A 16,003-nucleotide genomic window follows, 5' to 3' on the forward strand; every position below is an offset into this window, starting at 1 on the left:
CGAACGGTTTGCCTGCAATAGTTTTTTCCAGTGCATGCGGCTTTCGTTGCACGGGTTTCATCGTACAACGGCATCGCTAATGAAGCTATTCGCAGCACTGCTTGCCCTAGCCATGGTGGCACAGCATTGCTACTGCAGTGCTGGCAAGCTTATTCCGCTGGTCGACGCTGTAAGTGCAACGGAGCATCTGCAAGCGCCACTGAAGCAGCATTTTCAATATCCCACCTTTCCTGTTAACTTTCGTGCTGAGAGTAGTGAGAATGGCACCACCACCACCACACGCGAGCTGTTTGAAATGAACGAACTGATGCGCGAAAACAGTGGCTGGCTGATCGGTACGGTGAGTGGCCGGATGCCGATCGTCACCAACCCGTACGCTTCGTTCTACAATGTGTTCTTCGCCGACGGGTACGATGCAATGGGGAAGATTTTGCAAACCTTAAACTACACGGATTACGACCCAACCGGGCGTTGCCTGTTGGTGATAAATGCCGCATACGAAACGGACCACATGGTGCAGCTAGTGACCATCCTCTGGCAGCGTCGAATAGTCAACGTGGCTTTGATAGTGCAGGAAGCAGCAACGGACGCGGACAGCTACCGTGCCTACAGCTACGATCCGTACCGCGAGGGCAAGTGTGAACTACTGGAACCGCTGCTGCTGGATCAATTTGTGGCCGGCCGGTGGCAAAGCTTGCACCGTTGGTACCGGAACAAGATGGAGAACTTTCACGGCTGCAGCCTGTCGGTGGGTACGTTCGCGGCCAAACCGTACTCGATGGTACGGCGGGAGGGGAACGCTACGATCCGCTACGGCATGGAAGTGTCGATTGTGGAGAACGTTGCGCGCTGGTTCAACTTCACGATCGACTACCGCAGCCCGGCCGGTACGGTGAAGTGGGGCATCATACGGGCGGCCAACAGTACCGGCATGATGGGCATGATACAGCGCAACGAGGTGGCGTTCGGCTTCGGCTGCATGGGATACAACGAGTACCGCAATCGGTATCTGACCGTGGGCTTGCCCAGCTTCATCACGCAGCTCAGCATGGCTGCACCGCCGGCACGACCGTTCACGTGGCTGGAGAAGCTGTTCGCTCCGTTCACGCTCGAGGCTTGGCTGTGCATTGCGTTGTGCTATGCAGGCTACCTACTGCTGACCGTGCTGGTGTTTGACTCGCGCCTGGTCACCACGGTAGAACACTTTCGCAATCCGGCGTACAATGTGTGGGTGATGCTGATGGGTGGACCGTCGCGTCCCGTCCGCCAGACCAGCATCCGGCTGTTCCTGGCGGGCTTTGTGCTGAACGCGCTTGTCATACGCACGATGTACCATTCGGCGATGTTTGAGCGGCTGCAGGCGACGACCACGCTGGGCAGTGATCTGAACACCTTCCAGCAGATAAATGCCGCACACATGCTGTACTACATGTACATTACGACATCGTTCTACTACAAGGACAATCCGCTGGTGCATGACAGGTACGTGTGCTTGACTGGTGCATTTTATTTGCTTCTCTTTTCTAACATATCTACTCTTACTTTTGCACACCACACAGAATACGCATCCTTTGGGACGAAACCAAGGACTGGGACGAGGTGATGTACAACATTTCGCACTACAGGCTGAACGGTGTGTTTGTGATACCGCTCGATGCGATCGAGTACTACGTGAAAAACGTCGGCCAGCGCGGTCTGGTCTACGTGAGCAGCCACACCAGCATCAACTACAATCCGGGCTTAGTGTATCCGAAAGCATCCCCGCTGACGGAACCGTTCAGTGCGATCATCGGCCGGTACCAGGCGGCCGGACTGGTTCCCATCTGGCGGGAACAGTTCCGCGACACGCGGTACTGGAACAACGCCAAGCAGCACCCGGAACCGATCAGCCTGCAGTGGTCGCACCTGTCCGGTGGGTTCTATCTGTGGGCGTGCCTGCTCGCCCTATCCTCGCTGGTACTGGTGGGAGAGCGAATAATGAGCCGTAGGAAATGAAATATGTATGATGCGCGCGCCGTGGTCCGGTTGCAGCACGCGATAATAGCGCATATGCACAACTAGCAAATTGCACCGCAAATATGAACCCCTGAAAGGGGGTTAGAAATTTATATGCAAACAATCACAACTTCACAACTTTACACCAGTTCCACCAAGTGGTTGGCAAAGCAAACACGAATCAAAGTAGACCGTTTATTGATAGCCCAATTAATTGTGTCGTCGTTAACAGAAGTAGCATCATGTATCGTATCATTAAAACTAGTATATCAGTCGACTGGAGGTAGTTATCGAAATGAGATCTGCAATCATCCTCGCTATCATGCATTTACTGGTGCTGAGCGTATCTAAAACAGCCGGACATCTTTTGAACGCTAAACCATCTGGCGTTACGGTAACCCAACAGGCATCGTTGCTTACCCCAATCGTGCAAACACATTACCGTGTGCCGGAAGGTTTCGTCGCTGTTCGCGTGCAGAATGGAGGCCACTCGAACCCGTTCCACCAGCAGCAGGATCTTATCGACGGGCTAATGCGCACCGGGCACGATTGGTTGGCCGTATCGTTCGACGATTTACCGGCAGCGGAGAGACGTCCCGCCTACTACGGTGTGTTTCTTGTCGCCGACTATCGCTCGCTGTGCACGCTGCTAGATGGAATGACACCGGGGGCCTACCAGTTCGATGGACTGTACACGATCGTTATCGAACAGCGGCGGCCAAAGCTGCACGACGTCATGGAAAGGCTGTGGAGTTACCGGCTGCTCAATGTGGTCGTCATTGTGAGCGAGAAGCGTGCGAACGAGGATGAAGAACGGTACGTAGCCTACACTTATGATCCTTACCGCGAGCACCGGTGTGGCAGCGTGGAACCGTACGCCGTCGGCCAGTACGCGAACGGTACGTGGACCGAACTGGTCCGGTGGTACGCGAAGCGAACGGACAATTTTAACGGCTGCCCGCTCGTGATCGGTACGATCCATATCATACCTTGCTCGATCATCGAGCGCGATGGGCCCGGTGGTAGTACCACGCACAAAGGCATCGAGGTGTCGCAGGTGGACGATTTGTCGCGCAGGTTCAACTTTACGCCAGAGTATCGCATCTCGAACGGTAGCACCCGGTGGGGCTTTGCCCGTGCCGTCAACAGCACCGGACTGATGGGCTGGATACAGCGGGGCGAGGTCGATTTCGGGCTCGGCAGCATCGGCATCAGTCTGTCCCGGGTGCAGCATCTGCGGCCGGGCATTGCGAGCCGCTTCGGCCAGTTGGCGATGGCCATCCCGCCCAAGCGACCGGACAGCTCGGTGGAGAAGCTGATCAAACCGTTCAGCCGGCAGACCTGGCTGTGCGTGGTGCTCGGGCTGGCCGGCATCAGCACGCTGGCCTGGGCACTGTTCGGCATCGGGTGGCGGCTGGTGGCCGACCGATTGCGCCATCCGTGCTACACGGTCTGGGTGCTGACGATGGGTGGTCCGTGCGGTGCGTTGCGCATGGACAGCACGCGCCTGTTTGTCGTCAGCCTCGTCCTCAACATGCTGGTCGTGCGGACGCTCTATCATGCGGCCATGTTTGAGCGGCTGCAGGCGTCCGCCAGCCTGGCGTCGGAGCTGGACACGCTCGAGCAGATCAACCGGGCGGGCAAGACGTACATTATGCATAAAACGATTACCCTGTTCTTCAACGACAACCCGCTGGTCGGTCCCAGGTACGGCAACGCCCCATAAGCAGTATGTGATTGTGTGTCCAATGGTAACTATGTTTTCTTCTCTGTACGGCAGGCGCATTCGTCGTACACTGCACGATAACGAGAACTGGGAAGAGCTGCTGTACCAGCTGTCCCAGCCTGGCAGTGACTTTGTGGTAACATTACCGCTCGACTGCATCAAGTACTACGTGCAGCAGTACGGCAATCGGGGCCTGGTGTACGTCGGCAAACACAACGGCATTACGTACAATACGGCCTTCTTCTACCCGCAAACCACCGCACTGCAGGCGCCGTTCAGTGCCCGCGTGCTGGCGTATCACTCGGCCGGACTGGTCGATCAGTGGGCCCGGGCGTTTGAGGACGGTCGGTACTGGTCGAACGCGAAGGCAGATCCCGAACCGGCCAGCCTGGCGTGGAGCCACCTTTCCGGTGCGTTCTATCTGTGCGGCACGATGCACCTGCTGGCCGTGTGTGTGTTTGTCGCCGAGCTGGGATGGGCCCGGAAGTGGCGGAAGGCAAGCGAGCAACCTACTCCCGGACAGTACCACCTCGCACACTAAATCCATTGCGTAGCAATGGGTAGAACATTAGGAAGGTAAATATGTAATTGGATGAAATAGGGAGCGCGCATGTAATTGATTTTTTTCTAATTCTTGGTCCAGTAATGACCGCACCTCTTCATACTAACCGTTTGCAGAGAGACGCACGCGTATCAGAAAAGGGTATAAGTACACCGATCGCTTCGCATAGAAGGCAAAAGTGTTTATCTATCCGCTAGAATCGCAATGCTGCTGTTTTGCCTCATGCTGTGGTGCACCTTCGCCGACGGTTGCACCGTGGAGCGCTGTGAAGAGGAAATGCCACCGGAGTTCCTTCAAAGCGAATCCACGAACACACGCTTCCTTGCCCCGATACTTCGTGTGCACTACCGTGCCCTTGCGTTGGAAGTGCATTTTCGCAGCTGGAATGGCAACGACACCCAGCGGCAGCTTACACCCTGGCAGGGCGAACTCATCGACGACGCGCTGTGCCGCAATGCCGACTGGATGATCGTGTCCTTTGCTGATCTGCTCGCACCCGCCGTAAAGCGTCGATCCGTTCACTATAGCGTGCTGTTGATGCTAGACTATGATGCACTTTGCAGCTGGTTGCAGCATGGTTTGGACAGCGGAGCATACCATTTCGACGGGCTGTACACGATCGTCATCGAACAGCTTGCCGATCGTGGGCAGCTTCGTGCCGTGATGAGGGAGCTGTGGAACCGGCAGATCATCAACGTCGTCGTCGTGGTCGTCTTAGCGAGTGGGGAAGCAGATAATCGCGGTGAACTGGCGGCCTACTCGTACGATCCGTATGGGGAAGGACAGTGCGGCAACGCAGCACCGTACGAGATCGGTCGGTATGCGAACAACAACGGTACTTGGGATCGTTTGGCGGGCTGGTTCCCGAACCGAATGACGAACCTGCACGGATGCTCCCTGACCGTTGGCACGGTGGAGGTGCGTCCGTTCTCCATGAGTCGTACCGTGGGCAATCGCACCGTGCAATACGGGCTTGAGGTGCACATCGTCGCCACGCTTGCCGCCCGGCTCAACTTCACCTTCCGGTACGTGCGGCCAACGGATGGCGTAAAGTGGGGCATACTGTACGCCGCGAACAGTACTGGGCTGGTCGGGTTGCTGCAGCGCCGGGGGGCGGACTTTGGCTTCGGCAGTCTCGGCTTTTCGCTCAACCGCCACACGTACCTGCGGATGGGCGTACCGAACCACATGACGCAGATGATCATGGGCATACCGCCGAAGCGTCCGTACACCTCGTTCGAGAAGCTGTTCCAACCGTTCGCGGCCGACGCGTGGCTTTGCATTGCGCTCGGGTACGCAGCGTTCGCGCTGGTCGCGCTGGCGCTGGTCACGGTCAACCGTCGTCTCGCGCGCGAACCGGCGCTCCAGCATCCGCTGTACCAGCTGTGGGTGCTGCTGATGGGCGGTGCCGTCGGATGGTTGCGGCTGGACAGTACGCGTCTGTTCCTCATCGGTTTCATCCTGAACGCGCTCGTCATACGGACGCTCTTCCAGGCGGGCCTGTTCCAGCGGCTCCAGTCGTCCGCGTCGCTCGCGTCCGATTTGAACACGCTCGAGGCGATCAACCGGGCCGGCCTGTACTACAACATGTTCCGTGCGTCGCTGCAATTCTACAGAGACAATCCCTCGATACCCGCCAGGTAGGCAGGCCACTCAGTCAGACCCGACCCGCCATTAATCTAACGCGCTTCTCTCCTTGCACAGTCGCATCAAGCTGGTACCGAACGATCAGCGGGATTGGGATGATCTGTTTTACGAGCTGTCCCAGGATCGGCTGGGCGGTGTCATGGTCAGCCCGCTCGACTGCATCGCCTACTACGTGAAGCGCCGCGGCAAGGACGGTGTGGTGTACGTGGGCAAGGACACCGGCTTCATGTACAACCTGGGATTCCACTATCCCAAATCGACCGCCCTGCAGCGACCGTTCGATGGGTGGATACTGCGCATGCATGCCGCCGGCCTGGTGCACCACTGGTCGGAGGAGTACCGCGACAATCGCTACTGGACCAATGCGAAGGAAGACCCGGAACCGGCCAGCCTGCGGTGGAACCAAATTTCTGGCGGCTTCTATCTGTGCAGTGCGTTGATGCTGTTGGCGACGGTTGTGTTTCTGGGGGAGATAGTATACTTTCGCCTGCGCACTCGTCGGCTGCTCCAACGATGCTGCGGAATGAAGACACGAACGCGCCGCAAAAAAAGTGTCTAAGCCAAACATAGTGCATTCGCAATCGTGTAGTAGTGATAAGATGTGTTTGGCACGCCGTAATAGTTACACTGAGCTGCTTTACAATGCCCCCTCCTGTCCCATGGGTCAGTCAATCGCAACTCACCGTAGTGTTTGCAGTATGCCTTATCTGCTCACCTTATGCGCGTCACACACGCGGAAGCGTAGACAAAGAATAGGTGCAAAAAATAAATACCGGAACACAGCAACACGCTCGCCGCTCGGCTCCATCTCTGGGCAGTCACCATAGCGACCGGTTTTCGCCAAATATGACTCACCCCTTGTTATAGGGGTGGTGGGTGATCCGAAACGTGTATCCATTTTGTGCCGAGACAACCGAACCGGGAAGAGGAAGCGATCCGATGGGTCAGTGTGTTTGCACACCATCATAAATTAGCTCCTACAGACGAACGGTTGGTACGTTTGTGAGTGCATAAAATCAAATTGTATGTGTGTGTGCTTTTTTTCTATGTTCAGCATATTTTGTTTGGGAGCAATGGTAGGATAGATCATTTGCGTTGAGTTGCGTTGAGAGTCCTACAGTGGCTCACCAAATTGATGCTACACTCAACTTTGTCGCTGTTTTTTTTCAATATTGTCAAACTCTAATTAGATTTACAAGTTTTGAATATTTACTTTTCCGAGTATCGATTCCGATGTAAACAATAACATCATGTTTTTTTATCTGCAATATTTTGGCCGCACTGTGGCAGGAATTCAAATAATTGGATATACACCTATGATTATGCTAACGAATGTAGCACAAGCACATACATTAGTTTTCATGAACAACAAGAGTCACCGGATTTCTTAGGCTACCATTGAATGTTGAAAAAAGATGTTTTTTTAGAAAATTTTTAAACAGGGTTTCCAGGAGTTCTCATAGCTGTGGGACACTTTATTGACTCCTTCTTACGCGAAATGAACTTAATGTAGTGGGAATTGGACTCCATAGCATCCTTGTAGGACAAATACAATAGGAATTTTGAATTCGCGTATGTTCAAAAAGGGTGCCATAGAGTCCAATTCCCACAATGTGAAGTTCACTTCCCACAAGAAAGAGTCAATGAAGTGTCCCGCAACCCCTAAAAACTCTGAGAATCCCTAGAAAACTCTGTAAATCGCATAAGAAAACAGAAAACAAAATGTTGAAATATATAGCTTGAGAATTGGTCACGATCTGTTTCAAAAAAAAAAATAAATAAATAAATAAATAAATAAAAAACTGCGAAAAAGTAGAGTGTAGCACAATTTAGTAGCTCTCAATTGTTATATGGTTCGGTAAAGAATAGTGCTCCAGGATGTGTCGGTCCCTGGCGGCAGCTGTCCTTTCGTGTAGGGTCCCGTTCTCCGACAGGTTTAGGCTCCAATCTCCAACAGGGTTGAAAACCGTTGTCAATCTTCTTTTCAGATAGTACATCTTTATAAGAACATGATAGTAGCAGAACAGTAAACGTATTGCGTGAAGTATATACATCGTTATTATCATAAGATTCAATTTATCATTTTCTTCGGATGGCTATTGATCGCGAGGAGCGTAGTTTTTGGAGTATAAAATAATCCCATGCCCATACGACGACGGCTCTACTTCACTAGAGTATCGCAGGCTGAGAAATATCATCAGCACGGGCAGCAGGCACATCTCGTAACCATTCAACGTGGTGCCAATGTTGAAAGCACCCTACTCTCGACACCGATGTTGAGTTGTTGCCACCGGGGTGGGTACGGTTTGAATTCATGAAACCGGTTTCACGTGGTTACATATGGACGTGGACTTTCCAATGCGCAAAAGACAATCAGCCCCCCCTCCCTCGTGCATCGGTGTTTGTGGTACCAAATTCATCTCAAAAGGTAGAAGGGATGTGATGCTGCGCTTCGTGCCTTTTTTTTTTGCTCTAAAGCTTGCCTTTCAATAACTAAATTGGAATTGGCTATAATATGCAAGCTATAAACCCGATCGTATAGATTGGGAAAGAGCAATCCGGTTTTGCTCACGGTTTCGGTTGAACTCTGATTTGTCACGCAGGATACAATGTTTGATGAATGTTGCGTGTGTCCAATTCATTTACCGATGGGACACTTTGTTTACCAAAGTCAAACAAATCCCCACCGGTGGTCAGCTAAAGGGGTAGACGGTTTTTGTGGAAAATTAAGTTAAACGGGAACAACACGAAGACCTTAAACGGGGAAAAGGAATGAGAGGCGGTGGAGGGTGAGAGTAATTTGCTGGATGCAAACTAAATCAGCTCAATCAACTCAGTACGGCAAAGAGCATATGCATCCATGGGGAAGTAAATTGGCTCCCGCCGTGGTACAGCGCCTCGGCGTACTGACGGCAATGTTTACGCTGACCCAATTAAGGTCCCTGGCCATTGCTTTCCCTTTTTGTTTTCTTTCTTTCTTTTATGTCCTACGTCTCCAATATCCCAACGGCTGTCTGCTGTTCGGATGGTTTGACTGTCTTCATTCACATCCCGCAGTGGTTCAAGCTGGTACTCCCATTGCCTATGTACAACTTTACAGTACCAACACACCACCAACTACTGGTCGTATAAGAGAGAAAGGGTGAATAGGTTTGCGACCGATCACGATCATCTAGTGGATCTGTGGTGTGAAGGGATTCGAAAGGCAGTGTTTTAAATAAAGAAAGAAAAGGGTCGTTTGCGGGTAATGCTGCTTACATTCACTGCAAATGGGTTTGTTCACATCGAATAATTAATGTTTCGGTTTTGTTTTGGTAAAGTTACGAGGAGCGAAGCGACGAAGGGAGAATTCAGTCTCCTTTTAACATATATTGGTCAGAACATCTCTCCAATTGAAAACGCTTACTTCAACAATGAAACTTTGGTTTTTAAGTGACTAGTTACTAAACCACGGTTATAGAAATACGCAATCTAATTTCAGGGATGTGTGCCTTTTAAATCCAAGAGTCATATCAAAATAAATGGAACCCAACCCCATATAGGTCTTAGAATTTATTCTGAACCTGTACTGGTCCTGACTCGAGTACCGATATCAGTCTTGGGAATGATCCTTCACCGATACCGATGCTAGGACATATCTTGAACCCATTCTGAACTTGGATTTGATACTGAAGCCTGAATACTATTGGAACTGTTGCTCAAACCATACCGATCCTGGAATTGATCCCCAACTCATACGGGTCTTACAAATAATACTGCAAAAATTCGAATTCAAGAGCTGTACCTGTGTCATGTCAGTATCAGCCAAGGAACAACACGCGAATCTTTCCTGGTCCGGCAACCGAAGTTGCAAAACTAATGCTAACTTGAACCGTTTGGCAAGGTCCAAGCTTAAAATGTGCTGCAAATTGTCTGTGGTTTTCGTCACCAATGGTATCGATCGAAAGCCAATTATTAGGTGACAACAAATACAGTAATTCTGTCGTCATCTACTTCAACAACGACATAAAACGTCGCCGTAGCCCATATCCATCCCCCCTTCATTCGGCGCAGTATACTTGGCATTGTTTCGCAAGGTTACAACAAACGCGTGACGCGCGACCATTTTCACGTTTACGTCGGCATGACTTGCGCTCCACGCCACTCCACGCAGCAACGTGCAGGTGAAGTGGAATCAGCAAGCGAACTCCGTTGCTACGGTGCCTTGTAATCAAGCAACCCGCCTGATTGAATTGTGTGTCCTGTTCGAGCGCGTGAAGCGCTTCATCAGCAAGCTTCAACGTATTTCCCGATCCTGAGCAGATATTTCGGTGTAGATTATTAGCTCTTGCTGAAATCTAAATTCAAACGGCTGATGGAAGAGTTTGGATGTCGAATTTCCATTATACGTATCACCGAGCACCCGGGTAATGGTAAACAACATCCTCCCTTCGACCTTACATTCCCGGTACACGCGCGCGTGCCCTTGAAACCTACACACCCCGAACGGAGCACCGAGGCAATAACAATACACCGATACCCTCTTATCTTAAGCTTCCCCTCCCCGACCCGTTCCACTATCAGCCGATGGAGTGGAGGAATAAACTTTCCGTTGGTGTTTTGGCGTTTTTGCGTTTCGGCTTGCTAACCCACCGCCAAAGACATAACCCGAACAAATCGAACGAATAAACATCCATCCCCGAACGCAGAAACTGCGCAATAAAATCGCAAACATAACACACAGCAGCATGGCTGTGGCGCATAAATGCTCTTTCCATACAAGCACACATACACATACGCAGAGTCACGGGGTCTTTGTGTTCTGGGGATGTGCTATGTTTCGGCTCCAGCATGGGAGCATGCTGCAACAAAAATTGGCAAGTTACTGCGCAGTTTCCCCTAGTCGTTCTCGCTCTTTCTCTCTCTCTCTCTCTCTCTCTCTCTCTCTCTCTCTCTCTCTCTTTCTCTATCACACACTCTCTGGCTGTATTTGGTTCGAAAATCGTTCCAAAACATGCAAGAACATGCGAACGAATGTCACATTGAACAAACGGCACTCAAGCAAAAGCCGGTCATTAACGTGCAAAAGCATTTCCATTTCTGCCTTCCTCGCCCGCCACAAGGGACGGCACATCCGGTGCGTCGAAGGAGCGTGAAACTTAAGACATTCTGCCCATTCCACCACCCGGTTGCTCTTCGCTAGTCCAAGGATACCGGAACCCACTACCAGGGTGTGCAAATGTAAGGAAGAAAGTATAGCTGGTTTCCAAATATAGATTGGATTCCCCAGGAACAACCCCTACGCAGCCGGGACAAAGAAAGAAGCAGAGAGAGGGAGGGAGAGAGCAAGAGAGAGAACACAACAGGTTCTTTCCACCTTGAAGTGCCCTGCTGACGTACGTAAAGTTGGAAGGGATGGTAGCAAACAGGGCAATAAAACTGTAAAACCTACGTTTCAACGGTTTCTACGTTTTGGGAAGTTGCTGGTTGCGGTAGTTTTGTACTCTCTCTGTGTCTCGTCTATATGTGTGTGTGTGTTTTTTTTTTTCAAAACTAGGAAGTCTTTCAAACCAACGTGATTGCCGCAAACGTACACAACACACGGGAGGCGGGAGTAAACAGGGTAACACAGCGCATTTTCAAATATGTTCCGTGTTCCGCGTGGGTTGAAACTAAAAATAGTAACACCACGCGTCCGGATCGACGCACTATTGCCAACACTACTCACCCTGGTATGGGACCACTATAGCGGGGAGATTTTTCTCACACCGTCATCCAATCTCAACCGATTCCTTACGATGAAAATTCGTTTTCTAGGACTAAACCGGTAAAAGAGGTTAAAAATCTTCTCCAGGAGTTAAGTGTTGATTTCACTTGACACTACTTTTCCACAGCCATTTTGAGTTGTGCAAAATTATACTGTACTTGTACTTCGCTTGGCTTGCTTTGTTAAATTCCTCATAGCACACTGCGCTGATTACAAGCAGCAAAGAACGAGTTGGGAGTTTTGTATGCGACATTTAATCTCAGTTCATATTTCAACTGTACCAACACAGCTATCGCGACCTTATCTAGGGGATGCACATAAGTGCACTTTAAAAATAAATCCTATATCAGCTGCTGCATCTTCCGATCCTTTTAAAAGGATGCATCCTTGTGCTTGTTGCTTGTCATATTGCTCTACTGATCGTCGTCTTATCAGTTAACGAAAAGAGCTAACAGCATAAATATAGAGAATAATAGTAAAGCACCCATGGGAGCTCTAACGGAGGGTCAACTCGGTGGGTTCACGTTGATAAGCGTGCATACGTGTTTGCTGCCAAAGCGAGCCAGCCAAAGCAAGAAATATTATATCACCAGGCCCCCCTTGGTAGTCGTCGTTGTTTGATATAAATCCTCCCTGGGGAATAGGGGGGAGTTGTTTACAAGCAATCATTTGTATGGTAAACATCTCGTCTCATCTCATAATAGACAAGGTTGAAGAGATTGTGCTCTTCCATTTTTTGTTCCTGTGTGGTAGCTGTTGTTTTTGCTCCGTACTAAAGTAATCTCAGTATTTACCAATTTATTTCCGAGCAAGCAAAGCTACGCTTCCCTTATCATCTCCTGTGCTTGGGGTGCGCGAGTTCGGTTGTGGTTTTTTTCTGCTGGTGGTGGTGAGAACAAAAACACACACGCAAAAGCGGTAAAATCCACATCCGTTACTTCGCAGTGCCAGTGTGTCTCTCTGTAATCGCCCAGTGCTTCGACCTGTGCGAACAACAACCATCCCGGGGTTCATCATACAAACAACACAAACCGCCAGATATGGTATCGATCGTTTGTGGCCGCGCATGCCGCCCCTCTTTCACAGGCCACCACCCATCGGCACCACCACCCCTTGGTCGGAAATTCTTATCGCAATAGCTCATCAACGCACACGGTGCGCGGCCGCCAACAAACGCGTCACCCCGGCCGTGTCACGCAACACGGGGACCAAAAATAAAACCTCTTTAACGTGTACCACCACCACCACCACCACCTTGCTTTGCCGCACATCGAGGACGCACAGCCGACTAGGTTGAGGTGGGTTTGGGAGGGCTCAACGTTCAACGGTCGCGTTCTGGTTTGCTGGCCCCGTCGGGTGGATACTGAAGCACCGTGTTCGCTTACTTTGATGGGGAAACAATGTTTGCTGTCATATATACTACGCGCGGCGACATATCGAGGAGACGCCACAACGCTGTCTCTATGCAAGGGAAATATTATTGATTTTTGTGGGTTTTTTTTTGCTTCGATTTCTTTCAACACAAACAGCCAAAGCCGATGACCGATGGCGGGGCGAATGGTTTGGAGGGATTTGTTTTTTTGCTTTGGGGTTGAAATTGTATCGTAAAAACTGCGTCGTAAGTTCTTTGTCATGCCAAAATTTTTCTCAAGAAAGCCACCTTCAAAATAAATTCTCCCTACATTCGTTCGAACGACGCTGTTCGTTGCATTGAACGCTCCTCGCAGGAAGAGTTGGTCTTGCGCGGTCGCCACAAGAAAACATTCCCTCTATATTTGTAAACATTTTATCCAGCGCACAAAGAAATGCACTTTACGGATGCACTCTCTCCTTTCCACCGTCCCCATGCGGGCACGTTTTTCTTCCATCGCGTTGGTCTCAACTTTCGTACGGTTGGTTTATTCTTAGCCTCGGCGAATCACAGAAACGACCGTACCGAAAAGACCGTTTGAATCGCAAACGAGGGACTGTGAATTGCTTGCTCAACGCTTTTTGCATCCACATTGGTAGGAGGAGGGGTCTCGATGCATTAGACTCGGCGGCGAAGGTAGTTAGAGCTGATCGTTATGGAAACCACCCCGATCGTTAGCGGTCGAATGTAATCTACAGGATGATCGTGAAGAAGGTTTGTATAAGGTCGAGAGACGAGTTTATGAGAAAGTGGTAGATATAAATGCATCCCATTCAAGTACATATATATTTAATTCATGTTATTGTACCTTGCAGTAGTGTAAACAAATCAGCAAAGAATACCATAAAATAGCTGGGCATTAAATTACCAAAAACAGGTACAGGCAGTTTGGTTGGTTTATCTGTCTTTTCTAATAATATCCTGATCCTTCCCTATGATCTTCTTAAAGGGATCGAGTTTCATGCTTTAAAACAAAGCTCAATGAAACAATGTGCGTCCTGTAGAGGGCTCAAATGGTTTGTGTGTGTGTGTGTGTGTGTGTGTGTGTGTGTGTGTGTGTTTTCACCGAAACCCTAAAACAACGGGAAACCTTTTTACGAGACGGTTTTAAATCTGTAAATCGAACTATCCTCGTTGTTGCAGGTACTTTCGTATATTTCTCTCTCTATCTCTACTTTGTTTTTTTTCTGTAATACTTAAATCCGGATGGTATTTTTGTAGTGTGTGTGTTTGTTAAGCACCTTCCATATGGTGCATTTGGTTCCCTTGAATCTGTGCCTTTCACTTAGGACGAAAAGCATCAAATCATTGGAAAGAATTGGTATTAGAAACTACCTGAGCCACCGAGCGGGTTCGATAGGAGGCAAGCAATATAGCAACACCAAGTCGCCTTCTAACGTTTTCCAAGGACATTCGACGCCCCAAGCACGAAGCAAAGCTTTGTTTGAATTCGAATGTTAGATGTGCTGCTTGTCTGCATTACACGCGGATTTTTTGCTTCTTCAAACACAGCCCGAACGTGACCGTCAGAGCTTTAATTGATTCACAGCGAAACGGCAAAGTGGCACGACGGCACAACACCACAACAAAAGTCACTCGTTTGGCTGTGTGTGAGGCAGCAACAACAGTAAGCCAAAAAACGTGCCAGGGCCAGTGAAAACACGAGACCCGTTCGTGGGCACGCTATTATTTGTGGTATTGTTGCTAAACAACGCCACCCAACCCATCATCACCAGCTACCACCACCAACAAAACCACTGGACTAGTGTTTAATTGGATTCAAATTCTGTAATAAAATGGATCGTATTTACGTATTGCAACGTGTCGGCTGATAATTCCAGCATCGAAACTAGCACCTGGCTGAAAAAAGGTAAATTAAAAGCGAAGACGAATTGAATATGTGTGTGTGCAGCTATAAATTCATTCAATTTTCAATCTTAACCTAACAACAGTAACTTAAAAAAACCCTCCCACCGAAATGGCTTATTCGTAATCGTTTGCCAACGTCTTTAGGGCGGGTTGACGTTGGTGTTTCGATGGGTTGAAAAACAGTCACCCCCCCCCCCCCCCCCCGTCCCGTCCGATCGGGTATCGGTTGTAACGTACCGGCCGCCATTGAGTGTGCTGCCTGTCATGTCTGCCATCGAAAGACCGCCGCCGCCCCATCCAATTTCCATCATCTCGCGCACATATGCATGCAATGTGGCCTCGCTGGTGTCGTTGACTTGCAGCGCACACCCCAAAGGGAGAGTAGCGCAGCAGTGACGAACGTGTCGGTTTCTAATGATGGCGTGGTGGGGTTGCTGGTCATAGCGTGAAGGTTTCGGTGTGTGCAGAGCCATGGCAGCAGCAGCAGCAGCAGCAGACACCCTGCTTCCAAACTGCTTTAGAAACACTTCTGAAAGCGAAACAACCCCCTTCTTGTGTTGACGATTTCGTGTTGTGCACTGAATCTCCGTTATGGGTTGTTTTAAATGAACATATCAAAGCTGAAAACTCCAGTCAAGTCTGTAAATAGGGGCACCAAAAACTAGTGACGAAATACACAGACGAAGCAGTAAAATGAGAATTCTAGCAGTTCAGAAAATGTCTTTAAACCATGACCTACCGAAAGTCATTATTGCTTTCCATCCAGCTCAAAAACAGGGACCTTTAAACCAGTAGTCATCGTGTTTTAAATGAGACTTGTTGCTTAGAGGGGGAATAGCATGGGAACAAGGAACAACAGACACAGCACCGAAATAGTTGAAAGCAGCAGGGGGTATATATAACAGGAAATGTAGCGAGATAAACAGAATGGCACAAAACGCTTCTCCACACGCTAGCCAAATCTCTCGCGAGAATATACAGGAGTGTAACGGAAAGGCACTTCCTTCGTGGAGGACACAAAGAAGAACCAGATGTCTTTCGGTGAGG

General features: G+C 49.8%; 3 protein-coding genes across 3 annotated transcripts; all 3 read left to right on the forward strand.

Annotated features, from left to right (window-relative positions):
- Positions 1-34: 34 nt before the first annotated feature.
- On the forward strand, positions 35-1,995 carry LOC120951370 (uncharacterized). Its single transcript, XM_040370045.2, has 2 exons — positions 35-1,482; positions 1,560-1,995. Exons 1-2 carry the CDS (start codon positions 35-37, stop codon positions 1,993-1,995), a joined length of 1,884 nt encoding a protein of 627 aa, XP_040225979.2.
- A 295-nt stretch (positions 1,996-2,290) lies between these two features.
- LOC120951371 (uncharacterized) lies at positions 2,291-4,262 on the forward strand. Its single transcript, XM_040370046.2, has 2 exons — positions 2,291-3,702; positions 3,776-4,262. The coding sequence occupies exons 1-2, from the start codon at positions 2,291-2,293 to the stop codon at positions 4,260-4,262; spliced, it is 1,899 nt and encodes a 632-aa protein (XP_040225980.2).
- A 224-nt stretch (positions 4,263-4,486) lies between these two features.
- On the forward strand, positions 4,487-6,716 carry LOC120951369 (uncharacterized). Its single transcript, XM_040370044.2, has 2 exons — positions 4,487-5,923; positions 5,988-6,716. Exons 1-2 carry the CDS (start codon positions 4,488-4,490, stop codon positions 6,487-6,489), a joined length of 1,938 nt encoding a protein of 645 aa, XP_040225978.2. The 5' UTR covers position 4,487; the 3' UTR covers positions 6,490-6,716.
- Positions 6,717-16,003: the final 9,287 nt, after the last annotated feature.

Source organism: Anopheles coluzzii, chromosome 2, assembly GCF_943734685.1.
Source record: "Anopheles coluzzii chromosome 2, AcolN3, whole genome shotgun sequence".
Taxonomy (NCBI): Eukaryota; Metazoa; Arthropoda; class Insecta; order Diptera; family Culicidae; genus Anopheles; species Anopheles coluzzii.

Excerpts from the sequence above, each read along its gene's own strand:
- LOC120951371 (XM_040370046.2), top strand. The coding sequence starts at position 2,291 with ATGAGATCTGCAATCATCCTCGCTATCATGCATTTACTGGTGCTGAGC. Across the intron at positions 3,703-3,775 it reads AACCCGCTGGTCGGTCCCAG|GCGCATTCGTCGTACACTGC; the intron begins GTACGGCAACGC and ends TCTGTACGGCAG.
- LOC120951369 (XM_040370044.2), top strand. The coding sequence starts at position 4,488 with ATGCTGCTGTTTTGCCTCATGCTGTGGTGCACCTTCGCCGACGGTTGC. Across the intron at positions 5,924-5,987 it reads AATCCCTCGATACCCGCCAG|TCGCATCAAGCTGGTACCGA; the intron begins GTAGGCAGGCCA and ends CTCCTTGCACAG.
- LOC120951370 (XM_040370045.2), top strand. The coding sequence starts at position 35 with ATGCGGCTTTCGTTGCACGGGTTTCATCGTACAACGGCATCGCTAATG. Across the intron at positions 1,483-1,559 it reads AATCCGCTGGTGCATGACAG|AATACGCATCCTTTGGGACG; the intron begins GTACGTGTGCTT and ends CACACCACACAG.